At 37.1% G+C, this 13,649-nt stretch overlaps 1 protein-coding gene across 1 annotated transcript; it reads left to right on the forward strand.

Moving 5' to 3' along the window:
* Positions 1 to 20: 20 nt before the first annotated feature.
* On the forward strand, positions 21 to 8,276 carry Scsbetaa (Succinyl-coenzyme A synthetase beta subunit, ADP-forming). Its single transcript, XM_071723753.1, has 15 exons — positions 21 to 263; positions 354 to 486; positions 615 to 874; positions 956 to 1,118; positions 1,201 to 1,468; positions 1,577 to 1,881; positions 1,950 to 2,069; positions 2,156 to 2,348; positions 3,118 to 3,317; positions 5,414 to 5,673; positions 5,762 to 5,924; positions 6,012 to 6,276; positions 6,359 to 6,663; positions 6,740 to 6,859; positions 6,941 to 8,276. Exons 2-15 carry the CDS (start codon positions 430 to 432, stop codon positions 7,109 to 7,111), a joined length of 2,850 nt encoding a protein of 949 aa, XP_071579854.1. The 5' UTR covers positions 21 to 263; positions 354 to 429; the 3' UTR covers positions 7,112 to 8,276.
* The last annotated feature ends 5,373 nt before the right edge of the window (positions 8,277 to 13,649 follow it).

Below are 13,649 nucleotides of genomic sequence, written 5' to 3' on the forward strand. Positions count from 1 at the left end.
TAAAAGCAATTTCTTCAAGAAGTGATAACACGCACTGAATATGACGCAGTTATAGAAATCTATTCGAAAAACGTGTGGATGATATTTTTAACGCAAGCATATATCATAGTATCGAATGAAGTGTCGTCCGATAATGAATCGTGGTGGCACTTATCACCATTTACAATAAAAAAAGAAGTAAGCATAAATATGCGCTTACCGCCTACTCGGCTCAGTGTCAGTCGCGATGACGGATGTGCACGGAGTGTCCGCGTGAGTGTCTCGTAAGTGAATTGAGATTCATATAAAGAAACTGTCTATTAAAATTGTAAATGAAATGTCCAATTTATTTATATTTATTTATAACTTGACAGGAAGCGTGGATATTGCGGTGACAATGCGCATGCATGTATAGCAGTATATATATGTTCAAACTGAGTTATTGTCATCATGTCATTCATGATATCATCTTTGGTGGGGACATGTGCGCGAAGAATAAACAGACAGGTAATAATAATATTGTATCTTAAGACAAGTTGCTTTACTGTTGAATGTAGAATTAAATTGCTTGCACGTGAAATCGCGCATCTGCATACGGATATATTCTTTACGTAAGACCACTTTGTTTACCGCAGCTGTTGACGCACAAGGCTCCGGTTGTCAAACAACTGGTGCGAAATTTAGAGGTACACGAGCACATCGCGTACGGCTTGTTGAAAAAAGCCGGCATTCCTACTCCGCCTTTCTGGGTGGCGAAGACGCCTGATGAAGCGGCCACTCTGGCCAAGAGTCTGAAGACAAAGGATCTCGTGCTGAAGGCGCAAGTTCTGGCTGGGGGTAGAGCGAAGGGACAGTTTAAGGGTAGCAATGTTAGCGGCGTCGAAATGTGCGACACGTGGGTACATGACGGAGTACATAATTCATTGTAGAGAGAGAGAGAGAGAGAAGCAAGAGATGACGATCTCTTCTGTTGCAGCGTTGAACAGGTGAAGGAATTGGCGGATAGCATGATCGGCAAGGTCCTAGTGACCAAACAGACGGGTGCGGCTGGAAAGATATGCAATTCGGTGGTGGTAACGGCGCGTATGTTTCCACGTAAGGAGTATTATATGGCGGTGATGTTGGAACGTACCTTCGACGTGAGTATGACTATAAATTGCCCCTGTGACTTTCGTCAGGAGCAGCTTGGTCTAAATTCGCTGTCGTTTTACGTTTCATAAGGGGCCCGTGATAATCGTTTCCAAGCAAGGCGGGGTGAACATCGAGGACGTCGCCGCGGCGAATCCGGAAGCCGTAGCATACATGCCGATCGACGTGAGGAAAGGTTTAACGTCCGCGCAGGCGAACAGCATCGCCGATAAACTGGGACTCACGGGGAACAGCAAGGAGATCGCGTCGCTCGTCGCCTTCAGTCTCTACGAATTGTTCGTCGAGAAGGACGCGCTGCTGCTCGAGATCAATCCATTTGCGGAAGACATCTGTGGCGAATGTACGCGCTGACAACGAATGAGATAAGATACGAGAAACAAGAGCGCATGGTAATGCGTTTCGATAATAGAACTGAATAGCGCGTTATACTCGCGTCTTGTTGCCGCAGATTACGCTCTGGATTGCAAATGTAAGTTCGACGACAGTGCCGATTTCCGGCAGAAGGAGCTGTTCGCGCTGAAGGACACGACCCAGATGGACCCGAAGGAGATCGAGGCGGAGAAGTACAACTTGAATTACATAGCCCTCGACGGGAATATCGGTTGTATGGTGAACGGGGCCGGGCTAGCGATGGCCACCATGGACATTATCAAGCTGTACGGTGGGGCGCCGGCAAATTTCTTGGACGTCGGCGGCACCGCTACAACCGAGACGGTCACGGAAGGCTTCAAGATACTATCCTCGGATCCGAATGTAATTATTAATATAAAAATCGGCTGAAATTAAAACGACGAAGGATTGATATGTCAATGGTATTCCAGGTGGAAGCTATTTTGGTGAATATTTTCGGTGGCATAATGAGATGCGATATAATCGCCCAAGGAATCATAGACGCTACTAAACAACTAGATCTGAAGGTGCCCATAATCGCACGATTACAGGTAATTACTCTTTTAAGTTGCATTAGCCTTGTATCATTTTGTTTTCCTTTTCTTCTTTTTTTAGTAAGCAGCGTGTTTCTTTGCAGGGTACGAATGTAGCGAAAGCTAAACAATTGATACTAGACGCCAAGTTGAAGGTAATTTCCGTGGACGATTTCGCTCGAGCGGCCGAGACGTCTGTCAAGTTAGCATCGATGATGAATATCGCCAAGTCTTCGGATTTAGATATCACTTTTAGTTCTAAATCGTCGAAGAGGAAGGATTATGAGAAAGTAAAAAACTGAAGGAAGACAGAGCCTCTGTGGAAGAGTTTAATAATGTATTTTGTACTTGTAAGTCCACGAAATATATCTTTTTATACATGTATGTACACGCAAAATAAGGTGTGTATGTTATTGATTTTTCTGTTACACACGACGACAAGATGATGAGGATTCATAACTTTTAAGAATATTACGATAATTTAATAAAAGAGGAGAATCAGTAATTACTCTGGCTTCCTTCCTCGCGAGATGTAAGTAATTTGTTCAACCAGCAGGATCGCAAAGTTTTGAACTATATAATTGTCTCTAATCTAATCTTTGTTTTCACATGTCAACAAACGATTAAGATTCTATCCACGTTAACAAAATATGTATTAATGAGTTAATCGCTGATTAAAATCAGCGATTAGTTCAACCGGCAAAATCGCTTGAAGTAAAGTTTCTAACTATACAATTAATTGTTTCTAATTTAATCTTTCTTTCCGTATGTCAACAAAAGATTAAGAATTCTATCCAGATTAACAAAATAATAAGATATTATTTCAAGTTCGTCCTTTACGGCTGCGCTGTCATACTTTACTGAAAATGAAACAGGCACATAATTGAACATTAGCCAGAGAAGAGAGAAAACGAAAACTACAAAAAGTTTAGCTGCGAGGAGTAAATCAGTTCCCGATTAAGTTAATCGGAGTTCAATCATCAAAGTCTTTCTCCCCGATGACTCGACCGACGGGCGACGCACCGTCAGTCACAGTCACGCATTCGACTCCGCGAGGCTGCGTGAGTTTCGCGTGCGGCATGCGGCTCCTCCTGCTCTGCGTCATACTTTTGCGCGTGGGAAACGTCAAGCGCGCTCGGGTGGGGGCCACGAGGGACCGAAGCTCGCGCCTGGCAGTCCACGGCCGTCGCTCGGGCAAAAATGGCTACCATGTTGTCGCGGGCGGTCTCACTCGCGGAGAATCTCGGCCGACTGAGCGGCCCCAAGGTACGTCAAGCCGACGGGTTTTTCCGCGTGCACGTTAATCGCGCTGATTCGACGCGTTCAAACAAACACGCGGGATATCTGCGAGATTGCTACGGATCGGCTGAGACCGCGGAGAGGAGTGGAGAGAAAGAGAGAGAGGGAGAGAGACGGAGCGAAGGTCGCCGATCGCGCCATGTTGGACAGCTGTAGTCTGCTAAATCGAGCGCCAGGGTCGCGAGCGGTTCGAAAGCGGAGAATCTCCGTCTCGGGGGATTTTCCCTCCGGAGAATCGACGTGACAGTTACGCAACCGACCGGGGTATCGCCCCCCGGGCCTCGCGTCGTCCCCTCGACGTTCCCGCGCGTCCGCCCCCGCGTTTCAATAGAATTACCGGCATTACCGCGCCCGCTCGCGCGAAGGGGGACACTTCGACACTTGTCATTTGTCAAGCGGTCGTTACCGGTCGACGATGACGATCGCGCGACGCGCTCCCTCCGACAATTTTGTTCCCGTCGAACGAGTCGAATGAGACGATGGATTCAATTCGAATCGAACGAAAGGACGGTCGCGGTTGACGCTTCCACGCGCTAGCGCGCGCGATCGATCGATCGATCGCTTTCTCTCCTCTTCCCGCCGGAATGCAAACTTTATTTTGCAGCACAACGAGCACAACCTTGAAGGCGCCCCGACGCACGTGCTCCGGTTGTCAAAGTCAGTGACGCGCGATCGGAGCCTTCGATTAAAGAGCCGATTGTACGTTTTTAAAAACCCGACGTGACGGAATCGCCCGAGCCTCGTCTCGTTATTCTGTACGGATTCCCTGATGCGGCAAATTCTTCCGCAAATCATGAATTAAAATTCCGTAGGAAACGGGATTTACTCAAGCTTGAGCGTTTAATAGGTTTCTCTATTTTTGTTTACCTATATTACATTTAATATACCCCGTCAAATAAATTACCTAAAATTGGTGGAGTATGAATTAATTACATCTTCAGCTTTGGTTCCGGGACTGTCGTTTTTTAAGATCGAGTATTGATCGATCGGCACGCGATTCGAAAGCTTAAAGACAAAATTAATGATAAGATAAGTCAAACGCTTGAGCCAAGAAAAACTTAAGAAGAAAGGTAAACGGCCGATAACGAGCCTAAATAGGTGTTGGTTAAAGAAAAAGTGCAAATTTATTCACAATAATATGATAAAATGCATTGTATGTTTTGACTTGCTAAGTCTTCTTCAGCAGTTGTGATATAATATGAGAATTAAAAGACTACATGATAGAATAAATAAAAAAGATAGTATAATTAATAGAATACAAAATATAAGATAGTATAATAGAATATAAAAGAAGATTAGTAGTAGAAGCTAAATAATTTATTTAAATAATTTATTTATTTATTATTAAGCAGAAGCTCCCGCTGGATTCGGCTGGATGATCGAAAAAGTCAATATTTATTTATCCCGCGTTATATACATATCTATAATAATCAGTAATATCGTTCAACAACAAAAAAAGTGCGTGAAAATGAAGGTAATTGTTTTCCATAATTTATTGGGCCTCAAAAATGTCATTCTTTGTCGAACAGTATAATAAATAGCTTTTAACGCAATTAATAGCGAGCGATATTAATTAATATTTTGCGGACAGCTGTCTGTTGAAAACTCAACTTCAAAATTATGTTTAAACGTTTAAACCTATTTGCGTTTGAAGAATCAGCACTAAAAGTGATAATGGAATGCGCCGCTCTGTTACACAATTCACTTTATTGTGTGTCATTGCCAAAACGCATGTAAAAGCTACATGTGAGACGGAGCGTATGCGTATGTTCATCGCCGTTCGACCTTCGAGCATAGATCTATATTTAACCGTTATATGATTTATAGTGACAAACCAATTTGCATATACTTTAACCTACTCATGTTGTCTTGTCTTTTTAACGCCAATACGTCGCGTTAGCAAATTTTATCTTTCTTTATCCCCCGATCAATGTACACGACGTAGACTTTGACATACACTTTTATGAATGTAATGACGCTAGTAGAGCTGGGAGTGCCTGATTATAATGTAAACAAATGCGAGAGTTATCGCTGAAACCCGTTACGTCACGTCCCTTTTTCAGATATTCACGTGCAAGACCAGCTTGATGAAGCAACCAGTCAGGAATCTGAACGTACACGAACACATTAGCTACAGTTTGCTGAATGAGGCCGGTGTGCCGACACCTAAATTCGGCGTCGCCAAAACACCCGACGAGGCAGCTAAGCTCGCCGCCGACCTGAAGACGAAGGATATCGTTCTGAAGGCCCAGGTCCTCGCCGGCGGCAGAGGAAAGGGACACTTCAAGGGGACGAGCGTCAGCGGGGTGAAGATGTGTGAAACGTAATTACGGCCATTTCGATAAGAATTACATGCAACACGACATATTCGAGATGCGTCGTGAAATGTTGCTTATCACCGTTGCTTGTAGTCCAGAGGAGGCCAAGTCGTTGGCGGGCCAGATGCTTGGCAAATTGCTGATCACGAAACAGACTGGCGAGGGCGGCAGGATATGCAACGCCGTGATGGTCACGCAGCGCATGTTTCCCCGTAAAGAGTACTACCTTGCCGTCATGATGGAAAGAGCCTTTGGTGTAAGTTGACGAAATGCGTGAGCCGTTTGAGACGATATTGCGTGTTGAAAGAGAGATATATTTCTAACGGATGCTTTCCACTTCCAGGGTCCCGTCATAATAGCTTCCAGCCAAGGTGGGGTAAACATCGAGGAAGTCGCGGCTACGAATCCCAGTGCCATCATGTACGAACCTATCGACATCAATAAGGGAATTACAAAGGAACAGGCGGAACGCATAGTAGCGAAGCTCGGCCTGGATAACGTGAAGGATTACATTTCCAATATGATTATAAATCTTTACCAAATGTTTCTCAAGAAGGACGCTCTTCTCTTGGAAGTGAATCCTCTCGCCGAAGATATCAATGGAAATTGTAAGTTTGCCTTTTTATCTCTCTTTACAACATTTTGTAAATACTCGGTTTGCGTAAACTTCCTACGTAATTTTTTTTACAGATTTTGCTCTGGATTGCAAATGTCGGTTTGACGACAACGCCGAGTTCAGGCAAAAGGAGCTCTTTAGTCTAAGAGATTGGACTCAGGAGGATTCGAAAGAAGTCGAAGCCGCGAAATTCGACTTGAATTACATCGCGCTCGACGGTAACATAGGTTGCATGGTAAACGGAGCTGGTTTAGCCATGGCCACGATGGACATCATAAAGTTGCATGGTGGTGAACCGGCTAATTTTCTCGACGTTGGCGGTGGTGCATCGGCTTCGGCGGTGAAAGAGGCATTTAAAATTATCACTTCTGATCCACGAGTGAGTGCACGAAATTACGATTGGTCCTTGTGTGATTTAACTGAATTTTTACACGTATATTCTTTTTTCCTATCAGGTTCACGCTCTTTTAGTTAATATCTTTGGCGGCATCATGAGGTGTGACGTTATAGCGGAGGGTATTATCGCCGCGACTAAGGAATTAGATTTAAAAATTCCCGTCGTCGTAAGATTGCAGGTACAGTAACCGATGCGCTTTGTTTTGCAAATAATTATAATTATGACCGATTGTACGAAGACACATTTTTTTGCTTTCTAGGGTACTAACGTGGACGAAGCCAAGGCTCTGATCGCAAATGCGGGTTTAAAAATTGTACCAATCGACGATCTCGATGAGGCCGCCCGGGTCGCGGTAAAATTGTCGACCATCGTTAAATTAGCTCAATCCGAAAATCTCAGCGTGAACTTCGAGATACCTGCAATTTCATAGATAGCGAAAAAGAAAATTATAATCGGTAATATATTAAGAATATTTCTGCCGAGAATGTGTACTCAATCGTTAAAGGATTTCAGAAACGTCTGAAAAGTAATAATTACAGTAATAACTTCGTAATGTATGCATAACGTATTCTCGTCAACGAGTAACATTTCACATAGATGTTTGACTCTTTGTGTAACTTTACGGACAGAGAAAGAGAAAGAGAGTAAAAGGTAGAATACAATTTTGGACAAATCTGTTTTACTAAGTAATACGATTGGTGGATATGGATAAAATATGAAAGACGGACGAGCTATTAACGTATTGTTATATATATTTGCGGTAATTTTTGCTCTCGAACATTTGTAATACACAGAACTGCAAGATTATTCACGGAGACGTAATTTATTTTCGCTTATTCTACCGCAGGGCTCTGAGATCCAGTATTAAGAGATTAAGTTATATATTATAATATAATACCTATATCCAAGCGACCGCTGCGCACGGACATGTGCTCTAGAGAGTGTTCAAAGCCACCGATAGGGTGCTGTTAAAGACATTAAAATGTAGACATTATCAGTTGTTTCAGACGTCGATATATCAGCTTATAATGCGGTATTAAATTCATGATTTATTATTGTATCGATACTTCGTAAGTAAACGTACAAATTTACGCGATATTACATAAAATTGTAGTTTTGTCGCTACAAAACTACAACTTTTTTTCCATAACTACGACGCGCATGGATAATCGTGCAGCTTTAAGTGAAAATCGAATATCACCACATCGTACATATTCTATATCAGGATAATAATAATAAAATTAAGTGGATTACTGAGTTAACCGTTCAGATTTCGACGGTCACGCGTCTGTAAAACCATCGGTCTTTAACAGTACCTTGTCGATGTCAAAGATAACGAAGCTCATATCCGTTTTTTTTAAGACGGAACCTTTCGCAACAGACATTGATGCGGAAAAGCGTCGTAAGTAAAAGGCCTGTTCCATGTAACATATGCATGTAGCGATTATATATGTATACATAAATTATTTTGGATAATTTTAGTTTCTGTAAATATGAAATGGCCCTGGTTTCCGACTGCGAGAGGAAAGGACGAGACTTGTGATTCACGAAATTCTGTATTCGCTAAATAGACAAATTAAACGATTTGGAATCTCCTCGCATGTGTACCCTGTGAGAAACGAGATCAGCATGGCATCAGCATGGACCGCAGTTTAATTTCGTACTCATGTTCGGCAATTAATTAATTGAGCAGGACCTTGAGGCAAAATTTCTAAATATATAATTCGTTGCCTCTAATCTTTTTCTCATGTGTTAAAAAATTGATAATTCTATCCACGTTAGTGAAATAAAGGTATTACTTTACTCGGTAAATTAATCGCTAAATTAAATTGTAAATTGAATTTTTCAACTTCGACATTAGATTGATAGTGAGCGATCTGAGAGACCCTTAAGTTTGAATAACACAGAAAATATTAATAGATTAATTATGAGATTGTTAGCCATTAAGAATTATTAATATTTATTAACTGTGTTTCTTATTAATAGAAGATATTAATATATAACACAACTAATATGTTCTATTATCTATAAATAACACAATTAAAAAATATCAATAGATTCTTAATGGCCTATGTAAGTCGCAATAGACTTGATGCAAAATTTACCGTCGATGAATCGCGTTAAAAATAGGAACGAGGGTGTCACGATCCGGTATTATTTTTTCATGGCGATTTAAAATACGCGCGCGCGCACATACGCACACATGTGGGGGACCGTCGAAACCCCCTGTACACTACCGCCAGTACATCGAAATTGGTACTACGTAGCCACGTTCATTTTCCGACACTGCCGATAAAACATCGGCCTCTCTCAGGCTTCTCTCTGCTCCAGCATCATTTAACTCGCGTAGTGTCACATGATACCGGACCGACTGAAGATGCGTCTTCGAACATTTCGTCGGGCCGTACAGTCCTTGCTAAAAGTTAAACTTTCAATAAAAGAAGACTTTGCATGTATGTCAAACAACTGAAAATTTTTTATATGTTAGAAGGGATTACCGTTAACAGTTTGAGTATGATTTTTTGTTATTTAAATAATTAGTATTGTTTAAACAATTAAAAAAATTGTTTTGTTGCAAAAAATAAACACCTGCAGGATTAATTATGTTCTCAGTATTGTGTATTTTTTATCTAGATGTGCAAACAAATGCACTGGTGGTATTATTCAATATTGATTGCTCGTTGATTGAAATTAACGAAAATTCTGAAATTTTGTTTTAATACCACATGTTTGCATTCGCGAGATCACAATTATTCAAGCGAAAAGGTTATTTACTGAATGGAAATACAGGAATAAATATACAGGATGTTTTTTATCTACCGTATTATTTTTTAATAATACATTTAATAGTTGAAAAGATATGTGACAAAACAGTTTTTATATTGTCTCTATATTTAGATACCAGAAATGTATATTTTTTAATGTAAATATATCAAAACCCGCGACGTGTGAAATAAATATTGATTTTTTTAGATAAGAAACATTTATTTGTATAAATTTCTAAAAGAAAGCTGTATAACTTTCTATAAAAGAGTATTATCAGTCATATATTTTGATAGGTATATTATAAATACTAAAAAAATATCACAAATTATAAAACTACTGAAAAAGTATTATGAATGTATATCATGCCTTAATATTGATTTTAAGAAATTATTAGTTAAATATAATATTTCTCTATTTTAGATAATATTCAGCCAATAAAACTCGCATATTACGAGAGCTTTGTGAACGAAGATGCTTATGTGGTCGGTTGAAGAAAAAAGAACACGGCTAGCGAAAGTATGATGGAGACGATGAAACTTAAATGCGCCACGTTGCCGATTATAGAAAATAATGTATGCTGGCAATACTGGCCCATCAACGACAAGCACATTTGCACGGCCGCAGGATTGGGACAATTCGCTTGTCCCGAGGTAAAACATAATTGCAAATAATAAAGTTATTGTTTATGATAATATACTAAAAAAATTGCAAGTACAAGTGCAATATTCTAACGCGCAGCATAAATCATATTATATCGCTTTAGTCAGCTTTAATAAATAAAATTCGAAAGTTTTTCTCTTTTCGTAACTGTTATTTAATATTTGTTATAAAATATTTTATTTTTAGAGAACCAGCAGTGATCCTCTCATCATAAGAAAAAATGGCCAGGACTTTCAAATAGGTATTATGAGTTACGGAGACCAATATTTTTGTCCTAACAACTTACCTCTAGTGTATACTAAGGTTTCTTCATATATAGACTGGATTATCGAAGTTATGAACCGATATTAGTGCATAAACATAATATTATCCATATGATCAATAACTTAAATGTATCATGTAATTATAATGATCACAATTTTTTATGAAAAATGTACATGCATTAAATATACATTGTAATACCGATTTTTTCATACGGATACATTTAATATCATTGATATAATCGATAATTTAAACTTATCAGTCGGTATATTGATAAGCCGATATTAAAATTTGCTTTTTTCATAAACAATAACTTTGCTCGTTATGAAACACAATATAAAATGTACTTTCAAAATTATATATGTACGGAAAGAATAGTTTTAGTGAAATTGAAATATATAAAAATTTGACCTGATACAGATTTGAAAATTATAATCATATTGATCATTAAAATAAATATATTGAAGGCTCAAACACATATGATGATAATTCTGTAAAAAGTTCTGATATTGTAGCAATCTGCTTGAGCGTCTAATATAATTATTCATATGATCGGACATAATTATTTTTAGAACTGTATCTGGGTTAGTTTTCAAATACTTTAGCACAAATCCATTCTTTCCGTATATAGTGATAAATTTTAATGAATACAAATCAAACAAAAAGAAATTGAAAACCATATCATTCATTACAGATATAACTAAAACATGTATTGTAATATATATGTAATTAAGATATAACGGAACACAATAAAGAGAGAAATAAGATTACAATTTGATTTGAATTAATATAGCGTTATGCAGTGTTGGACTACATGTCTACATGTTAGCAACTTTATTTTAACAAAGATTATAGATGATAGCAATTTTCAAAGACGAAGTATTAAAGAAATTGATCTTAATAATTAATGTGGTAATAAGTATTATTATTACTTTAACCACATGCACAAAAATCAGTTGGAAGTATGATAATATCAATTTGTTCACCTTATTAAACAGAGCTGCATGTCTCTACGTTCTTCGATCTTATACGACACAAGACCAAATGAAAAATAAATGTTTAATCCACAAGAGACATACATATACTAGAGCTAATAGACCATTCTTGTGTCCTATTGACTATTAATTTTTAAAAACAAAATTCTTTACTTTTAAAAGCTGACAGATTACAGTATAGCAATGCTTTTAAAAATAAAAAAAAATATATTATATTTAATTATTTGTATACTTTCTTCACATTTTCAAGAGCAATGAATATTTCTGTTCGCCGTTTACACAAGCCGGTAGTCAACGTGGCCTGTTTCTTTTTTTTTTCAATCATATATCTTATATTACAATACATTGAATTTTATATCTTTATTCATTAGATACTCATTTAAGTTGAAAATATAATCTTCCATATATGTGTAGTTAAAAAAATAACAAAACGCGATTAAAGAAATAACAAAAAGATCGAGCGTTAATTTTTTATATAACAATATAAATTGTTCAGTAAGAAAGTAACATTGTGAAAATAATACTTAATAGTTATTGCATCATAATGTGAAGTAATGTTGAATACTTTCCTTTAGAAAACTTAGCAGAACGAGATTGCATTGCAATTTTCTTGATCCACGCGGTAATTAGTGTCGCTTGGTATTAGCAACATGATTGTTTTAAATGTCGAAATCGTAGAGTAGAATACTTCTTATTAGCTTATTTTAACTAATTGGTGCAAGAATTAATTCTAAAAAATGTATGAAAATTGAAATCTTAAAATAAATAATAATATAGATTAATAGCGCAAGGAAATGTGGATAATATTTACCTATTGATATTATTTTTGCTTAAGAAAGTGACGAAAAGTAAAAAATTTTAAATATTGGGCAACATATTCAACACCGTTTCTTATAAGAAGTTTTTATGTTAAAAATAATTTGAAATAATACTAAAACACGTAAAATGAAATTACATAAAAAAGAAAGATTTAAGGCGATAACTAATATACTATAAGGCATTATATAATTCCTATTAGAAAATTAATTAATTTTTTATATCTATTTATATATTTTACTAAATGCATAAGTCTGCACCTTCTGTATATTCATGTCGACAAATGTTTTATCCATAGGCATATACCTATATAATCTGTCAGTGTTAATTGATCTATTTGTACGCAGTTTTCATTATCGTACAAAAATTGTTTGTTCTTATTCTTTTAGACTGTGATATCATACATCTCCCTTCTGAACGCCCTCTTTTTCAGAGAAATAACATGATTTCACAAGATTCGGCTGTCTATCTCTTAGCCTTTTTTCAATCTGAAGCACCCCGCACGATTCTTATGGAAATAGGATTTCGGATATCTGAAATTGGCTGAAACTTCGGAAATAGTTTATGCTGATAATGAGACTGATCAAAAGTCACATTGGACAAAATTTACAATAATCGACCGTTTAGCCGCCATCAGCGTTCGAAAGTTAAAATAATTATAAGGCGTTATTTCAGTACTATTGGGGAAGTATCAGCCAATTTCACCGAAATCCAATTTTCATAAGAACCGTGCGGAATCCTTTCTTCAGTATGACAGAGAGTATTTTAAATTTATAATACGAATATTTATAAAATAATTAAATACAATACATGTAAATATATAATCACCCTATTATAGATGATATTAATGTAATATCATATGTGTAATTAAGTTAATTGTCATATGATTACTTATTAGTTTAAAATGTAAGCATTCGCCATACCAAGGAATATCATGAAAGTCACCATGTGAACATAAATAATGTTGATTTCCGTAAGAAAAATGTTTAGGCAAATAATAATCTGTTCAACATTTCATAATTTTAAAAATGTTAAAAATGTTTTTCAAAAAAGTGTTGAAATCAGAAAATTACGCCAAATATAAATATAAAGAGGAAATATGATAAACGTTAAAAGAAATTAGACATTTTTAAACCCATCAATATAATAGAAGATATTTACATATATATACATATAATATTTAATGCAATAATTTTTTAATTAAAATAAAAAAATATTTCATGCAAAAGAGTTTGGCGCTGCTGGATCTTGGAATATAATTAGATAATAAAAACAACTAATATTTATAATTTAGACCTGTACATGACACATACATATCGTAAATTAATGACTGTTGTTTTGTACTGGCGCAATTCTACATGCGTCAATGAAATAAGTCTTATGGTTGTATGCAACTGCAGCAACAATTATTAAATACTTTTGAAAACATTCGAAATTACACCTCGGCATATCAAGTATCTCTTATCTTAT

This window comes from Temnothorax nylanderi, unplaced genomic scaffold (genome assembly GCF_030848795.1).
Source record: "Temnothorax nylanderi isolate EJ_2023f unplaced genomic scaffold, tnyl_v1.0 TNYL_tig0642_pilon, whole genome shotgun sequence".
NCBI lineage: Eukaryota > Metazoa > Arthropoda > Insecta > Hymenoptera > Formicidae > Temnothorax > Temnothorax nylanderi.